The 18,871-nt window shown below is 41.9% G+C and overlaps 1 protein-coding gene across 1 annotated transcript in view; it reads right to left on the bottom strand.

Annotated features, from left to right (window-relative positions):
- Positions 1-18,058, bottom strand: part of HGFAC (HGF activator) — a 42,051-nt gene extending 23,993 nt beyond the window's left edge. The window contains exons 1-7 of the mRNA XM_027686771.1: positions 17,861-18,058; positions 16,294-16,348; positions 14,306-14,402; positions 8,863-8,936; positions 3,883-3,996; positions 2,659-2,790; positions 1,187-1,297 (exon numbers count right to left, since the gene is read on the bottom strand). Of these exons, the coding sequence (XP_027542572.1) occupies positions 1,187-1,297; positions 2,659-2,790; positions 3,883-3,996; positions 8,863-8,936; positions 14,306-14,402; positions 16,294-16,348; positions 17,861-17,926 (649 nt within the window). The 5' untranslated portion in view covers positions 17,927-18,058. The remainder of the gene's footprint in view (positions 1-1,186; positions 1,298-2,658; positions 2,791-3,882; positions 3,997-8,862; positions 8,937-14,305; positions 14,403-16,293; positions 16,349-17,860) is intronic.
- Positions 18,059-18,871: the final 813 nt, after the last annotated feature.

Raw genomic sequence — 18,871 nt, 5'->3', positions numbered from 1 at the left:
AGCAAATCAAATGTTTGCTTTATTATTTTCAAGTAATCAAAGAGCACCTGCTTATTTCTTGTTTTAAACTAGTCAGACAGAAACCGGTATTACAGCTGTAACACTGTCATCCTGATGTTTATAATCCAGGCCCCAGCTAAAATAGTGCTCCTTACAAAGAACTTAAAAGCATCACAAACCCATTTTGCATAATTCATCAGGTACCTTGTGAGTGAAGGTTCAGGACCAGTTTATACACCATCCAATTTGACAATTCACTCCTGTTATTTGTTATTCCAGCTGTATTGCTGGTCTCCCAAATGGATTTTTTTTTCCAGCTTGAATAGTTAGCTGCACAGTTTGTTAACTATCAGAATAAAAAAAAGAACACCAGATACAAATTGCAGTGTTCATTACCATGGTTTTTTACCTCACTACCAAATAGGTGCCCACCATAGCTACTGGGAGTCATATCTTCAATTTTGATGAGCCATGGGATTTATGCACTCAGCCACTGATATAACTTCAGGATTTAGTGTGCAAACAAGCTTTACAACCCCTTCATGGATAAATGTTAAGTCTTCTGGAGGAATGTTCTATCAAAAACTGTGGAGCTTCTAATAAGCAAAACAGGACTAACACATAGACACAAAAAAGCAGATTTCTCTGCCCTGACCCACCAGAGCAAGCAAGGGTTTTTATGTAAGCTGTACTGGGCTAAATGTGCTATTAAAATTCAAGGTAACTCAAAGGGTGTGCATTTTCTCTTTGTCTACTTCCCACAGTAATCTAGTGCTACCAAACACAGTCAGCTGCTAGATTTTGTCAGAGCATAAATTCCAGTTTTATGAGGGGATGCATGAATTTATGGGGAGGCAGTTGCTCTAGATTACAGCTCTGCGACTGATCCTGCAAAATGGAAGCATGAACTTACCATATGGGCATGAGTAATTGGATTAAAATTTCTGTGATTGATTTTCTATAAAGTTAAGGGCATGAACAAATATTTTTAGAAACGGAGTCTCAGTGGTGAAGTGTGTGTTATGTTTTACACTGTAGAAATACATTAGACCCTTGTTCTGTGTGACTCTTCAGTTGCAACAAGAAATGTCCTCAAATGCAGAATACAACACAGAGGCAAAACCCACCAGCTTCACACCAAGATGAAAACTCCATATTCCATTTGCCAGTAGGTTGTTATACTTACCAATATTGCAATACTTTCCTCCATAATTGTCTTTGCAATCACATACTATTTTCCCACTGATGGTAACCATTTTACATTCTCCACCATTCATGCAAGGATCATGAACACAGCCTACAAACAGAAACCAAAGATCAAACCAAAGGTACAAATTATTCAAGAGAATCAGTCCATTTTATTTTACTTTAGTACATCTTTTCTGTGCATACACATTTTTGGGAAGTATTTTCTTTTTTACTCATCTCAGACCTACACTTGATATAAATTAAAGGAAATTCAGCTGGTTTCTGCCCACTAAGGTCTGTCTCATTGTTCTTACTGCTATTGGATAATGTCAGCTATTGAAAAATATTATTAATGAACAATAGATAAAATGCGGGTGGTGATTATTATTACTAGTGGTGATGGTATTAACACTTCTTTCTCTGCAGAGGGTTCTGCCAGTTCCAGGCTTGCCACTAAGCTGTATTAAAACTTCTAATAACACATCTAGTAGGTAGCTTAGTTAACTATTTAAGATTGGGAAGTATTAAGTCCTATCAAATTTTGCAACTCTCCCATGGACTCCTGATGACCTAGAAAGCCACTGACTCTCCATACTTTAGTTTCCAGTTATGTAAGGTGGGAATAAAAGCACATACCTATTTCAAAGGGCTTTTATGAAGCTTGTCTGTACTGTAAGTTACTTGGGAGTCTGGGCAGGGTAAAAGTCAGCCAGACTGAGTAACAGAAAAGCCATACCAGAGCACCTATAGAGGTGAGGCATATGGTTTGCCTTGCAACATCTCTCCTTCCAAATGGAAGGTGATGTGCTGGCTTCATCGGGTAAGCGAGAACCCCAAGTGCATGCCCTGTACCTGGCCAGCTGTGTTGAGCACCTGGCAGCCCCAAAACAAGGAGGAGGCTTCATAACCTAAGCACTACCCTGGCCAGGAATGGGTAAGTTTGGCCAAAAATCATGGGGGCTGTGGGGTCAATGCAGGTCATATGGGATCCTGGAGGCGGGTGAAGTTTACATGGTAGCAATTTGAGAGTGGGATAGATTTGAGAAGAAACACAGAGGCAAAACAGCAATATGAAGGGATTGTAGGTGTGCAGAGGAAGATAGAGCAGGGCGTGCCTCTCAAGCATGTTACAGTTTTGGAGGAGAAATTTTACCACTTCTACTATATAATCTGTGGTATATTCTTACATGCTGCAGATCAGGATTACATCCCTCTCAAAGAAAACCCTGAGGTGTGTCCCTAAAATTCATCATAATGCATATAATTGCTTCCTCGGATAAGGATGGACATATTGAAGTGATTTCCTGGGTCAGTATTACTGCTCACGCATGGAAAGGAAAGCTAAAATATTCTCTTTTAGGGAGGGTATGTGAGCTGCAAGAGCAGCACTATGGTGTGTAACACCACACAGGCTTTAATATCCTCACTGTCCATGCAGGCCTATAGCTGTAACACATAATAGTGCCTTACTTTTGTGTCCAACACGCTCGCACTCGATCTGGCCGTTCACACACATGCACTGCTCCACAGCTCCGTGTTGGACTCTTGACCAGTTCACGCCCACATCAAAGAACTCATAGAGACTGTTGTCAAAACATTTCTCTGAAACAAAGTTTTACAAACAACACAAGCTTTCAGATGTTATTCCTTGCAAGAAACAGCACCACAATCTCCGTCATTCCCTGTTCATCCCTTCTTTCCAGTTGAGCAAATCTGTGTTTGTTGGCAGTGCTTCTCAAGCAAGCCAGCCTCCACAGTGTGTAGGCATCAAGCCACTAGAGCAGCAGCTCCAAGGACCTGGAGACAGAGGTGGCTTTCTCCTAAAGCATGATAGCATCACCATTACTTAAGCCCTTCCAAAAGTTTGTTCAGCAAACAGAAAAAGTCAAATCAGTGGTATACACTTGTGTCTGTGCCACTTTAATGTATTATTCACTGAAAAAGGCTTCTTTGTTTATTGTCAGGAGAGAAGTCTAGAACTGCAGGGAACATGGGCTAGTGGTGGACTTGGCAGTGTAGGGCTAATGGTTGAACTCAATGATCTTAAGGGTCTTTTTCAAACTAAACAATTCCACGTTTCTATGAAAAGCCTTCATTAAACTTCAGCAAGCACAACCCTCAGAGAAAAATCCAGACTCCTTGCTTGATGTGCAGCAAATTGAGAGTGACACCACCATAAAACCGGAAAAATAACCCAAGCAAAGCTTTTTGGCCTGACTCTACTCCTTTGAAAATGACTGCCCTGAAGGTGGAGCAGCTGCCCAGGTACAAAGCTGACATCACAGGAGAAGTTGTAATAGACCCATATGTGCATATACGTAAGGGATAAGGCATCACCTGGAATTGTGTTGCTTTGTCATGTCTTTGTGCCCTACCTACTAGACATAAGTAATTTCCAAACATGTAAGGCTTATTTACATCTTAAATCTTAAAACAGCAAAGGAAGGGGAAGAGGCTTTTTGTGCTTCCCATGCTCAGAGCATACTTGGATTTATAATTGTACAGTCAAGCTATTTTCAGATGTCCTGTCAGGAATGGATTGTCTGTCATAACCATTTGGAAATCCACCTACACAAACATTCATGCTGTAGTGGTCTCTCCCATCAAGCACTACCTTTTCATCAAGCAAACATTAATGAGCTTTACTTACTACTCATATTTCATGTTGTAACACCCATGGAAGAAGATACTTACTCAGCTGACAATCCTCGCCTGTGAATTCCTCGGGACAGGTACAGTGGTACATCCTATGGCTGTGAGTGAGAGAACAGGTACCTCCATTTTGGCAAGGGTTGCTTGCACAGTGATCTAGAGAGGCCACATAAGAGGTTGTTGTTAATAGGTGCCAGATAAGTCAAGCTTTGCTGTGTTAGGCATCTGCTTGGTTACATGAACCATTTTGGTTCAATGCACGGTGGGTTTAATACCACCTATTAAGCTAAAACAAAGTTTATCCAACCAATTTACATTGGGTTTGTTTTCAGCTCTATAGCAGCTACATTTATCCGACTTTTAAAAACCCTATGGTAAATCACTGAGCTGAATCTTCACCCCCGGAGTAAGTTGTCCAAAGATGGCAGGTCCAGGCATGCCTGAAGTTGCCAGAGCTGGCACTGCAGTGAGGAAGAAGATGGGACAGGTGTCCACAAGATGGAGCTGTGCCTTTACACTGGGGAGGGAGGAAGGCTGCAGCTCTGCCTCTGCCCGGCATTCTGCCCTGCAACCTTCTCATTGCAACGTCAATCACTGGGATTAGGCATCTCTCTTTCAAATTACAAGAAGGACAACCCTTGACAGAAGAATTTACTATGGATTTTTGGATTGTGTCTAAAACTGATGGGCAGCTAGAACAAAGGGGGAAATTATAAAGCAAAACACAAAGCACATCCAAGTAAATCAGGCCAAGAAAAATTAAATTGGACCAGTCTAGTATATCTCTGTTTACTAAGGAATTTTCTAAATCATGGGAAAATGTGGTGGGAGAGGAGCATATGAGCCAGGATAACCCTCTAACTCCTGCAATAGAAGCTTTACATGGCAATGTGCCATGCAAACATAGTAAGTCTTGCTGTCCAGGCAATGTTCCTGATTTCAGGCAGTGTTGAGGGATGTATCTCCCCTGAAGTTAACCAAGAGCATGTTTACACCTGCTCCAGAGCTGGCCCAACAGCCTGTTTGCATTCTAATCCTCTATTCTAATGCTCATCAAACTCTGTGACACCAACTGTAGAGTTACTCAATGCATGTGCTTCTTCAGCTAGAGAGTGCGGTCCTAAGCACGGGATGCAACACATAGAGGCACAGGCACACACATACCGGGCTAAGGTGAAGCATGAATGGTACATCCAGAAGTTTGCTAAAACACAGTGAATGTGAGGTTCCCCGGCACAGATCAAAATATTTACTTCAGAAGACAGTGATGTAATTCCTATCAGATAGAAGGTCTGGGTGTATTCACTGGGAGTTTCACTCCAGGATAACATCAAGGGAAAGCAAGTAAAGTCAGTGACATTCCTAATCTTCCTGCTGTTGATAGTTAGGAAACTTCTAGTGGTGTAATGTTTCCTCAAAGGAAAATCCTGTATTTCCTATTCCCATTACATCCAAACCATGACTTGATCTCCAAGACATCTTCTGCTGCTACAAGTGCTCAAGTAATTTTTTGTACCCTTGTTCAATCTGCAAAAAGCACTTCCAGTCTTCCATTTCTTTCCCGGTGGCTACCTTACTACATCCCACCAACCACTTCAGTCTGAACATCCAGGGGTGTTCAGCGTCCCTTCCCACCTTTCCTGGCGTCCAGCAACAACTTCTGCTCATAAGTATCACAGTTCCTGCAGGGAATCCTGACTATCCACTAACTGGGGAGTGCTAAGTCCCTGCCTTCTCAACACTATCTAAAGCACCCTCATGGGTAAAACACTGTGCTTGCCAGCAGTTATCTTGACTTCAGCTTCACATCTCTGAGTCTCTGCTGAATGAGCAGTAGCTTTGTCTCACCTTTCTATCCATATCTCCCAACAAAAACTTTCTGTTTCTGCCACCCATCTTCCCCCAGAGCCCCTCCTGGGGTGATGCCTCTTCCTCCTGCCTGCACAGCCCACATTGCTCTACTTCTTCTTTCCATATCAGTCCAGATGCACCTTAAAAATACTCACTGTCTGGTACTTTTTTCCCCATATTTGGACCTCCCTGGGGTTTTGGCCATTTGTCCAAGATTTCCAGACATCCAGAGCAGTAGTTCTACCAGACTGCCCAAGATTTGGAAGTCCCACAAATAGAGGCATTGCACATTTGTGCATATGTATACATAAATGCAAGCTGTGGATGCACAGCCCAGCTGGTCCATGTGTATGAAGGGGCTCACATTGGGCAGCTGCTACACACACCAGAGGTATCCCCTGGGTAGGAGAGAAGGATGTCTGGAAACCTGGGCAAATAACCCCTGAAGGCAGCAATAAAGCTCCCACAGATAGTAGGGGGAGTTGAACAAGGGTCATGGCTGTTGATAGAGCAAGCTGTGACTGTACAGTGCAGTACTAACAACTCTCTCCAGCAGAAACTACACACCTGAGCTTCACTTTATCATGAAGCTTAAAGGATGTCTGGTTAAACTTTCCCTGAATTTGGCAGATGCATTTTTCTGTATCAATGCCTCCAACACTTGCTTAGCATTGATTTGTAAGCACCTCCAAAGTTTTGAAGTAGGATCCCCACATATACATGGTATTCTTGGCCTGGAGAGAGTTTGTGCTTCAACCTTTGCTTTCAAGAAACTTTATCTCTATCCCAGTTGACACACTTCTCGCCAACCCCTCATGGCCAAAGGATACTCTCTCCCTGAAATTTCATTTTATCTTGTTTTTCAAGCATCTTTAAAATGTTTGAGATTTCCCCAAATATTTAATAATTTAGTGGATTTTTTCCCAACAAAATAATATTATTTTAAAGATCAGCATTTTTCAGTTTAACTGCTTATTTATTCCCAGCTGTCTTCCTCAGCAGATGATCTTTCTTCCTGTTTGCTTGAAATTCCCTTCATCCATTTTGCCACTTTTCCTTTCAATCTCACCATAAAACTTTTCGCTTTAAGCTATGGCTGATGATCTGTTAAACATTTTTTAAATCCAAATACAGTGCTTGCTGCTTTAAAAAAAAATAGACATGTTTACAAATAAAACAGCAGCTAAAACACTTTTATTTAATTTTTAAAAATTCTAAATACTTCTAGAAATAAAGGTTTTTTTTCATTTTGCAACAGCTAGCAGTGATCTCTTCCAGGTACCCCATCCTTTTTCTCTTTCCTTTCCTCTCTCACACATATAAATCCTATTTGGTTTTTTTTCTGGAGAAAAAACAGTAGCCAGGTAAAGCCCTCACTGTTGTTAAGGTGCATTGACAGAGATACCCCTCAGCGAGAGGCAGGCAGACAGGGTGGCTTTCTCGTTCCAACCCACCCTACCCAACACTGTTGTAGGTAACAGGCAAAAATGAGCCAAGAATTCTGAAAAAGCTTGCAGGCAGCGAAATGTCTTGCAAGACAATGGTGATGGGCAGACAGAGGGACAGAGGCAGCACAAGGCACCCCCAGCAATGCAACACCAGGCTTGGAGAGCTGTTTCAGCTCCTGGAGGAGTCTCCTTGAGTCAGCCAGCTGTCACTGTGACAGTAACTGCTTCACTGGAGGATTAAAGCAGTCACGAGTTGCAGCTACCAATATTTTAAGCTCTGGGAGGCCACTCACGAATAACTAAGTGCAGCCCCCATAACCTGGCTCTTGTAAGGCATGAACTGCCTATAAAGTCCATGTTCATGTCTGACACACTTCCATTGCAAAAGCACATACAGCACTGCTTTTTTTCAGGTTGGGTCATTTGCCTCTGATCTACTGTTAATCTGTTATAAAGTCAGGCTAGAAAATCATTTAAAGTCAGTAAGTTTAAAAAGGTGATGCTATGCACTGCTTAATTTTAGACTGTCAGCATGATTCAGCTAACACTGGCTTTTCAAGTGCTCCGGTAGATTGCAATCAGCTTGGCAGTGAGACTCCTGACTCTGCGGAGAACTCCCTGAAAGGGGATGGTGGAAAATGCCCTTCCTTTGAAAGCAGAAAGTGAATGTTTCAGGGCATCTGGTCACATCCTGCAGACTAAATAAGACAGGTCGCGTTTAAAAGTAGTGAGATGGCAAAAAGAGGAACATAATCAGCATTTAGACATAGATCCAAAAAAAAACCTTTGGAGGCATCAAGTTTAACGAGCACAGATCCAAAAAGAAAAACTTGCGGGGCATCAAGTTTAACCAGCGCAATACCTGATTTGTCAGTGCTGGTCTCTGTCTATATGAATTGAGAATTAGATGTATGCTTTCCTTATAAAATGAGATTCTCCAACATCCAGCTCATGGAACGTGGAGCTGGGAAGACAGAGACAAGAAAAGGTCAGTCACTGAGGTTCTGCTGAGGACAGGGATGCATGTTCCCAACTGAACCTCTTGGGATGTGGTGCTTTCACTCAGTGTGTCAATTAAAGTGACTTATATCTATATATATAGAAAGGAGAGTTTGCCACAGACCTTGACTTCCCATTTTAGACAGATTTCTGCAATGAGGTAATTGTAGCATTGGAGTGTGATGACCACTTGAAGCCATAGCACTGTTCAGCTAAGTAATCCTCCCATTGTCCCTTAGGACTCTTGCAATGAATGTGTCTAGCCTCTTGCCTTCTCTGACGGAGCCCAAAGCCCAAGGAAGTCTGGTTTTGAGGTCTGCTTTTTCCCAAATGTTTCTGTGCCTTCTAAATGATTAACAGGTCAAACAGACAGAAAAAGTAGCTGATTAAATGAAGGGAAAGCTAATAGGCACATCCAAGCTGTGCAGGAGGAAAAGATGATCACCCCGGCGCTCAGCTCCAGCTGGAGTTCAGATTTCCATGTTGGCGTTACCATAATTTCTCTCCATGACTTCAAATTAGTCAACAGAGAGTGAATTAAAGACTGTGTGATATACACAATTGAATACCATGGTTCTGTAGAGTCACAGAGAGATTATGGAAACAGCTGATGTGAAGGCTTGCTCTGTGTACACCAAATAAAAGGCGCACTGAAGGCACCATCCCTCCCTACTGCAAAGGAGGAGCCAGGTACCTGGAGCAACCCAGTAATGGCTCACCTTACCTGAGTTGTCTTTGTGTGACAAAGCACAGTGTCCCCACCTCCTGTCCCGGTCAAAGTTAGGTGTTGTTGAACACCTGAAAAGAAAATTAAAGGTGAAGTTTAGTGCAGCTTTAAATAACTGAAACTTCATGGCCTTCACACTTTGGCAACCTGGAAATTCTTTTTTTTTTCTAAGTAACATTACTTTCATTCAAACTCTTTTAACACCAGAGGGAGAAGTTTGCTTTCATTTGTTAAAGTTGCTCTGCTTCATTCCTTTCAAATTAAAAACAGATTAAAAATGAGATGTAGAAGCAGGATCTGAGATTTTCAACAAATCCTCCAGAAAAAACCCCAACATTATTTCTATTTCTAAGATTAGAAAATGAAAGACAGAAATAAAAATAAAATCAAAGCAAATAAATTATGTCTCCTTTACTCATTACAAAACAAGCAAAACAGGATCCAGACTATTTTTGATGCTTGATGGTTACTTTAATAATCTATGGAGGCAGGAGAATGTCCACAGAGGGACTTTTCCGTGGCTTTCAGTGACAAACGTATTTCACACTCAGTTCCTTTAAAACATTCTTATTTTGGAACTTGCTAGATGAAATGAGGAAATAACTGACATGGTGGTGATTTCCAAACACATAGATAAAACCTCCCCTCTTTTTTCAGAGCAGAGGACTGAGTCATGCATGCCACGTCGCCTGTGGGAATCCTACTAAAGCGAATTTTGACAACTGCTTTCTGTACACTTTCCTTGCCCTCACTGGTCTGTTATCTCCAAGGCTCAGAGCACTCCAAGAAGCATTGTGCCGCTATTCTTCATTTGCAGAAGTAAACTTACAGGCTTCCCCAAAGTCACACAGGGAACATGTGACTGAACTGAGGCTGAATCTTGGGGGTCCAAGTCCTGTCCCAATGTGCCATCCACCAAAACATCCTCCCTAACCAGTTCTGATGCAGAGAAATAGATATCAGCTACATGGCATTAGAAAAATTAGAGTTTACTTTATTCAATGTGCCTTATGATCTATTTTTATTATGCATGGTTTTGTCATACCTTGAACACTTGGGTGATCAAATATTTTTTCACCCTGGGATGTCACAAACTAGATTGAAATTTTATTGTAGTGCATGTGTACCATTTTAACTGCCCTACTTTCCTTCTTAATTAGATGCTATGTGGTATTTAAAACACTTAATTCCTGTGGAGCATTTGAACAGGCCATGTATATTAAGTTTGGTGACCTCAATTGTATAAGGTGCACTACCAAAAAGGTGCTCGGTAATCTAGTGCAGATTAACTTGGCACGTACTTAAAGAGGCTGTTTTCTCATAAGCATTAAGGCCAGTGTTACTCTTTTGGGAACTGATGGAAATTTCTCAATGATCCTTTGGTGGGAAGTAGACTGTGCTTTTTTAAAGGATGGTCTAGTCTGCATGAGGATTAAGATGAGGAATGAGTTAAAAGTGTTCTCAGCACTGCCTGTGTCACTGTTGGCAAAACCATCTCTGACTGAACACTTCATCTGTGCCAGCCATGATGGGGGAGGAGAATCCACACTTTTCTGACTTTTCTGAATGACATAATTTCTGATTTAGCAGAGTGATGTTACACTGGGCAGCATGGAATAGGCAAATGAAAAAGGCTCTGTATAAACCTAAGAAATGTAAGAAAACTCTGGTCATTATGGGGGGGAAAAACATTTTTGTGCAATTCAATGCTCTCTGGAGTCTGTCCAGCAACAGTCAAGTTCTAAGCAAAGGGGGATCTCAAATTTTTCCGTCTAAAATGTTTTTTGCTATCTGAGACCCTGACAGAACCTTCTTCTATCAGCTTTCCACAACCCACCGGTCCTCCCACTCAATGCTCTCCACAGCCAGTCCTCTCCTTCCCTATCATCTTGCAGTGACTACAAAGAGGTTGGTCCTACCTTGTGATGCCAAGCTACCTCCTCAGTGTCAGGCTTCTTGCCCAGTCACATAATCCTTCTATATGTTCCACCACATATCTCTCACTGTCTGGGACAACCTCAGCACATCCTCAAAACTACTTCACTTGTCTCCCTCCTGTTCTTTTCAAAATGCCTTCTTTGCTTTGAGGCTTACCAAAAATGCAATGATATTTCGGTCTCGGGGGATGTGACCTCCAGCAGCCAGACCAACCCAATCGGCTTATTATTTCTTTGTGCTATTTGCAAATGCACCCGTGCTCAAAATTTATGAGATAGCAAATGTCTTTACGTTAACCTGTCATATAAAATTGTTAATAAAAAAGTGAAAACTTAAAGACACAGACACTGAACTAATTACACCAGAGAAGTCCACTTTCTAGGGATAGATTTAAATAACATTTTAAACTCATGCATGGTAAACAACATAGGAATGGACAAACAAAATGGTGTGTCACAGATGAGGCCTAACTGGCTGACAAGATAAATGGAAAGTGGGCTATCTTAGCCATCAAGAGCATTGGGAGCCCTAACAATAGGATGTCTTAGAGAGCAAGCAAAGGCTCAGGACAAACTGATGGAAGGAAAGAGCTCTGCCATCACACTTGGTGCTGCTACTCTTTTCAAGACTTGGAGGTTGCCTGAGACCTTTTTAGATGTTGTCCTGACCACGAGAGATGTCCAGACTTCACCTGACAACACCAAACCTAACACCACCAGCACCAGAAAAATTTCAAGCCTGGTGCTTGATATCTCCCAACTCAACCCACATGTACTTCTCCTTTACAGGACTGCCGTAAACTCTCCAGCTTGTAATCCAGCTGTCCAAAAAGCTCTCCTCTGCACTGTTTTCAATCTGTGGCCAAAGTTTCAAAAGTTATCTTCTTGTGTTCCATGGAATATGGTAAGATCATGCCCTTCCTATACATATCTAAGCATACCTTTGCACAGGGGACCCACACATCCAGCACCCAAGCATAGGATAAGGCTTCTCCAGGATATGAATCAATACCTTCCAATTTACAGCCAAAATCTCAGGCTAGGTCTGCTCCTGCCATTCCCCTTTAGCAAAATCTTGAGGAACCCATCCCACCATAGGACACAGGGGCAGGGTGCTGGCAGCTTCCCTGCAACCGCAGCTCGGTTCACTTCAGACCACTGTCCCCATTTGCTTTCACAGATGTTCACTGCACACCCATTTTTGTCAGTCCTCACACTGCTCTGTCTTTCTGGAGGTACCAATGAAATTCAGGAGCAATTCCAGCTGGTTTTTTTTCTCCTCAGCACAAAGGGAAAATTTACATGATATCTTTAGTAAGTTATCATGTAAGACTTGGTAAGAGGACACTAAATAGAAACTTATCTGTGAAAATAGCTTATAATTAAAGGGAAATGCAACACAGGATGCTGTTAAAGGAAGTCTATTATTTAAATACTGCAATTATTTTGTCTTCTTTCCTGTATTTTCAATAAATATTTATAAAGATACAACTTGTTTGTTGCTCTCAAAAAAGTAGGGAGGGCTTTCTGCAGTCAGGAGCTGATTTATGTTGAAACACAGTATCTGTTTCATAGGTACTATGAGAAAACATAAAATAAAAGCCAATTGGAGAAGGCTTTGGCCTGCACTGTGAAGTCTTGCCTTGAAGTATGACTTGAGTACTAAGGACATGAACTTAAATGCATAAGCCAGCACTCTCCTGGTCTGGTCTCCTTGCATTTGCCCCCAAAGAGGCATGTTGGACCCAGCCTCCCATCATCTCCATCTTTACTAGCAGCTTGCAGGCAGGCAGGAACAGGAAGGACACAAACCTTGCCTTCATCTGCTGTCTGCCAGGTCCCCTGAGATCAGTTATTCAGCATAAGTCCAGCCTGGGTTAGTGCCAAGTCACACAAAAATGCACGGAACAGGTTTCCCAACTGCTATTCAGGGCTCTTTTACCGGCATCTCTGTGCCTGAAGTCACACGTTAAGTTGCTTTTAGCTTATAAGCAATGAGTAAACACTGGCCAGAAGGTCACCCATAGGGTGAAATGGCCTGTCAAAATCAAACAGCTCCAGCTGTCCTCCTCCTCGTCTCCCTGCTTGTAAATGGCTTTTAAAAAATCGGAAGCATGAGAGCAAGTTGTCCAAGGTCAGCTCTAAAGTGTGCTCTAACCTTGGATCCCATCTATTCACAGGTTTTTCCATTTCTGTGGCCTAACTGGCTAAAAACAAATACACAGAGTGTCATGTATTAACAGGATACATCTTAAGCACTGCATGAAATTAAGTGGCTCCAAAGGTCAAACTCTTTGTGGCTACAGTTCATCAAAGACAGGGTTCAAATTGGAAAATTATTCCAGTTCCCTTTCTTTAGTTAAGATAGTCTCAAATTCTTGTTTCCTGGAGGCTTTCCTTACCTGGGTTGTTAACTGTGGATATTGGGGAAATTCCAAAGTGGTCTCCTAGCCTGGAGTTCTATGTCTATTTGTATAAGCAGTTGTGTGTTGTGTTGTTTACATTACACCAGCACTTACACTTGAAACAGATGTGTCATCAGAAAGACACCACAGGTCATGAAAAAATTAGACAGACAGGTATAAAAAATGAGAGTTCTGCCCTGCATAGGCAAGTAAAATAAGCTCTAAAATATTATCTCCGCCCTGAAAACATGCAAGTGTTTGCCTTTCAAATAGCTCATCTGGGCATATATTTTCACATTACTGGTGCCCACATATTCTCTGCTTTGTTGCCTTTGATTTCTGTTAATATACACCTATTATATGGGTTTGTCTGCAAAGTTAATCTTGTTTATTCAATGCTTGCTTCAGCAGGGTTCCCACCTGAGTGCCCCTACCCCAAAATGAGTCATGAATACTTTTAACAGCTTCTGTATATGTAAAAGAGTAACCTTTGCCCAAAAGAAGGAGACCTGGCTTTAAACACACTAGGAGAATAAATCATTACCCAACGAACAGGAGTAATACTTCACTTCTTAGTACTGCACTATCCAAAAGGGGCCTGGTGCCAATCTGGATAGAAATTAGAGATACGGCAGAGAGGCAGGGCAGGGAAACCAACTTTCCTCAAAAATCACATGTTCTCTGCTGCAATACAAGTACTGCCTGCACAAATCAAATAACTCCTCAACCAGGTGTCCTCTCTTGCAGGTGTCTGGATCCCTCTCCCTCAGCAGAGGGTTTCTATCAGGTTGTTCCATCAGTTCTGCTTTTTTTGTGCAAGCTCTTGTCACTCATGTAAGCCACGGTTCCAATATGAAGGGCAGTGAGGGAACATTGCTGTTCCTGAGCTTTCTGTGATGCTGGAGATGCAGTGCCTGGGTTGCCTTCCCCCTGAGCATGAGCCTTGACCTGAGAGCCATGACTATCAGCAGAACTGCACCGATCTCCTTGGGCACAACACCAAGTTCAAGTTAATTATTCCAAAAGCAAGATTAAAGCACTAGAGGGATGACATTTTCATTTGAACGCTGTATTCATTTATGAGCAATGTCAACTTACCATTTCTTTCTGGAAAACATATTTGAAATACACGAGTGATAAAACCTTCCTCCAAACCGGAAAGGAAATTTGCATAAATTTCCATCCTCTGTAAACACTGAAATACAAGAATAAAAACCTCATCATGCAGCTGAACACCAATCCACAGGTATATCTATTATATGCTATTATATGGATTTATTAAGGTAGATATCTATAAGTTTTTCAGCTCTACTTTCGACTCCATGTCTTTGTAACTTTTTGTGCATAAGAAGAGGTTTAAAATCCTATGTAATGACTGAATCAACAAAGATTAATGGACTCTGCAGTAGAATAAAGATCTCAGATCATTTCAGTTCAAAATATATTGCAATTTCTGGTACAGCAAATGCCAATTATATTCATTAATTGTAATTATCGTTTCTAATTATGTAGTATTGTAATTGCATATTAAAATAACTTCTGAAGTTGTATCCTTTCAGGATCCATATCACATTGTAACATCTTTTTAAAATAATTAAGGAACCAGACAGTACAAACTGAAATAGAAACAGTCAGGAGAAAGAAAGTTTTAAAGGTTGGGGGTAGACAGATATTTTTGATCACACCACTCTCCCTTTGGGATAAGCATATTCCTTACAAATGGGGAGAAATTGATGGGACCAGTGTCTAAAAAGGGCAAGTTTTACATTCACCACGTCAGTGATGGCAGTCTAAGGAAGGGTGGTGGGAGTCTAAGGAAGTCTAGTGGGAGTCTATCAGAAAAAAATCCTTAGAGACAAGTCTTGAGAATGAGAGAGGCTGAAGATAAAAAAGACAATGAAAAACTGTCAGAGCTTATTTAGCCATTAAACTAAAAGCAATCAGTTTTGAAAGCCTGAAGCTTGAATGGGAAGCCAACCACTGCCATAGTAGAGAAATGGGGTGTACAACCAACCTGGCAGCACAGCACATTTCCATGTCTCAGAGACAATGTACAGCTGCTCCTTGTCCTGAGCTTACCCCTTCTGTGCTGGCTGGGGCTCCTGCAAACCTTTAGGATATCTGTTAACCCTCACGAGCCAAGACTCATCATCTTAAAGAGCTGCCAAGGTCAGTTATCAGAATTATGGGAAAAATAACCCCTCCTTGTGTTCCAAATCCTTCCTAATCAGTTGGAATTACGGTCACTCCATCTGCTCTAACTATCCCCTTCTCTGTCAATGTGAAATAGCCCCTACCAGCCCCTCTGCCATCCTCTTGCTAATCCTAGTTTGCATTGTCTGAACTAATTAAGCAAATGTTCGAATACCAACCTTCTCTATCCAATACCTCTCGTTATAAGCAGTTAGGAGAGTTGTGAAAATACATCCCCATTCAGAAGACATATTGGATCCCAAAGGCTGTTGAAGGCTGTTATAAGCTATAAAGGCACCACTAATGGCCTGATTCACATAATCTTTAACAGCAAAAGCACAGGATAAAATAAAATAATATAAAATAATATAAAATAAAATAAAAATAAAATAAAATAAAATGGAAGTCTTCAATGCCTGCACACAGCCAGGATGTTTGTTGCCTGCCATCAGAACAAATGCAACCCAGAAAGCTGCATGGGGCTCAAACCCTTCTCCCACAGAGAGATCAAGGGCTGTGGTAGAAATTGAACCCATACATATAAAGAGTTTATGTGCTTTAAAGCGACAGGTAAGACACAGCTCTGATTAAAGTGAAGGGAGTTACACATCTCCAGCCACACCAAGTTATGAGTAAATATAAAGCCACACCAGCTCAGACAAACTAAAATCCCATCAGCACCTTCCCATTAATCTGCACCTGAAGGAAAATTACCTGAGATTCCTGAGCTAATCCCAAATTCCCCTTTAAACAGAAATTAATATTGGCATAACCATTCCATAATCCTTGTTCATGTTGAAACAAAGACAGGCTTCCTACCGACTTGCACAGCACAGATACAGACAGGCAGATCATTCTTACTGTCATAAGACCTATTGGATTTGACTTTGTACCTTGTGGGCGCTTGAACTCATGTTTGGAGCCTCTTCCTGCCCCAGATTTGTGGCGCTACAAAGAGAAAAAGAGAATGTGCGTTGGAGACACAAATTCACTCTGGGAACCATCCTACTGGGACAAATGTATTTCCCTGAAACTGTGTTTCTCCCAGTGCTTCTGCAAACATCTCATTATTTGCATGTGATTTTTGGTGGGGCACAGTCTGGTGAAAGAGAGTGGATACACGTTGGTTCATAAAAGATCTCTGTTAAACCAGGAAAACTCAGCACAATGCAACAAAGGCCAAAGCTCTGCTCCTTTATATCTTTCTGTTGCCAAGGGGCACATCTATTTCTCTCGGCAGGAAGCATACATGCGCTCTGGGGCCAGTTCACAGTTACAAACAATATCCCAGCATTTGACTTTTCCTGCAGTTTTGCTGTATCCCCGAGGGCATTAGTTACAAAAGCAACCTCCAGCTGTGTTTGGGTTTGCCGATCAGCAAGCAAAGAGCACTAGGCTGAGCTGATTTTAAGCCACAGGAAATAATAAAAAATGGTAATACACATAAAGTGCTGCTGCCACTAACAGTTGCCAGTGCTGGCAACTAAACTATAGCAAAATAAAAATATTGAAAAAAACAGCACATCATGAACATAGAAGTGGACAGGGGACATAACAAGCAAGGGTTAAGAAAAAGCTGTTGCTGGGATATATAGGAAGGGCTTGAACCGTTCTGCAGAAAAAACAATTTTTGCAGTCTACACTGACTCTGCCAGCACTGAGCAGTCTGCAACTGCTTCAGCCAGGGACGATCTTTTCCTTGGCATCATGAATATTTCTCTCTGCTCCCACGTGTAATATCTGAGGAGATACTTCTGTAATTCTCTGGGATAGTTGGGATTATAGCATTGTTTAAGCATATCTGAGTTAGTTTTAACCTAGCTAGTGAAATAGGGCTGATCATAAGGTCCAAGCTATTAGCTATCCTGCTAGTGCATGGTGGATGCCAGGCCGTGGTGGGGTTTAAGCCAACTAGTAAAGTCAAACCATCATGGCCATGCTCAACAGTGCTTCAAGTGCCTGGCAGGCATACCACAGAAAAGGCACAAAGCACATGATTAAACAAAATGTGAAAAAATTATGTGGAAACAGGGAGAGGTCTGAGAAGAACAAGATAGCTGGCCTGTTGAGTTACCAGGCAGCAGTAAAGTCTGTCAGGGGAGCACTCTCCTACCATGCTACTACAGGTACCTGCTTGTGTCAATACATTTCTGAGATGTATTTTCAAAGGACTTCAGTTTTTGTAGTCTTTCCTCCCCTCCCATTCCTCATCCCTAGCAGGGCATGGATGTAAGCAATTGCTTTAAACACAGAAATGCAGAGTACCATCTATCCCACAGGCCCCCCATTTAGTCAGCACTGCTGTCAACCTTCATCTAGCAAATCCATTTTGTTTTCCATTTGAAGCTCTCATCCTCTTGGTCTGTTTGGTGGCTTCACTCATCCAACCCCAAGGCAACATGGTCTTGCCAGGCAGCACGTAGCTGATCCACCACTCCAAAACAGAAGAATCAGACTTACCATCTTTGCACAGTCACTGCTCAGAGTCAGAGCCAAGACAACAGTGAAAGGAGCACAGACTTTCATCTTTGCTTTCCTCTCATGAAGGTTTTGCCTGGTACAGGGAAACTTCCAGGGCTGGGCTGAAATGAAAGGGTGAATCAGCAATGAGTTTTCATAAGGGACTGTGATTTACTTGACTTTAGGGTATTTTAGTTTTCTAAGTAAGCAGAGCTGCTATCATTGTTAATCATTAATGTCTTCATGGATAGAAGGGAATGACATGTAGGGAGACACTCTCCCTAAACCACAGGGAGTTAGTTAAGAGTTTACAAAGTGTCTGACCCTCAGAGATGATCCCTGGTGTAATCAGCAAATATTGAATAGCACCTCCAGAGGAGTTGATCCAATGCTGCTTGCAACCAGAGATGATTTATTATCCAGATGTTCCCCTTATCACTCTCTTCAGGAGCTAATTAAAAGCATGGTGTATCAAAAACAAGGAGCTCAAAGCAAGCCCACTCAGGAGATGGGATTACATTGCAAAATATGGACCAGATCGATGCCAATATCAGACACAAGGATTACTCATTAACAGATGGTTACCTGCCCAGCTGTGACTTGCAACAGCAGCCTTCCAGCAACAGATTGGGAAAGTTAAAAAGAAAGAAAACAGACTTTATTCTGAAAACACATTTTGTGCACCAAAAAGCTCCCTTCTGCCACCGCCTGAGCAAAGCCATCTGTCTTGTAAGAGCCTGTCTGAGAAAGCTGCAACATAGAAGCATTTTTAACAGGGATGCAGAGGGTATTGCTAAAACGGAGATTTCACCAGTGGAGTGTATTTCAGCCCCACCTTGCCTCACAACCAAAATCCACAGGTTTGGCTGGTACAACTGTGCCTGTGCTCGAGGCTTTTGCCAGCCATGTCCTGTCAATCAGGGACCGCACCTCTTCACACCCAAAATCCCCAGAGCCGCAACAACAGAATGAATACCATAGTCCTTGCTTAAGTTGTGTTCTACCCTTTGA

This window comes from Neopelma chrysocephalum, unplaced genomic scaffold (genome assembly GCF_003984885.1).
Source record: "Neopelma chrysocephalum unplaced genomic scaffold, ASM398488v2 Primary Assembly neopelma1_71, whole genome shotgun sequence".
In the NCBI taxonomy this organism is placed as follows: domain Eukaryota; kingdom Metazoa; phylum Chordata; class Aves; order Passeriformes; family Pipridae; genus Neopelma; species Neopelma chrysocephalum.
The sequence above is the reverse complement of the archived record's forward strand: the minus strand, read 5'-3'. Positions and strand labels throughout refer to the sequence as shown.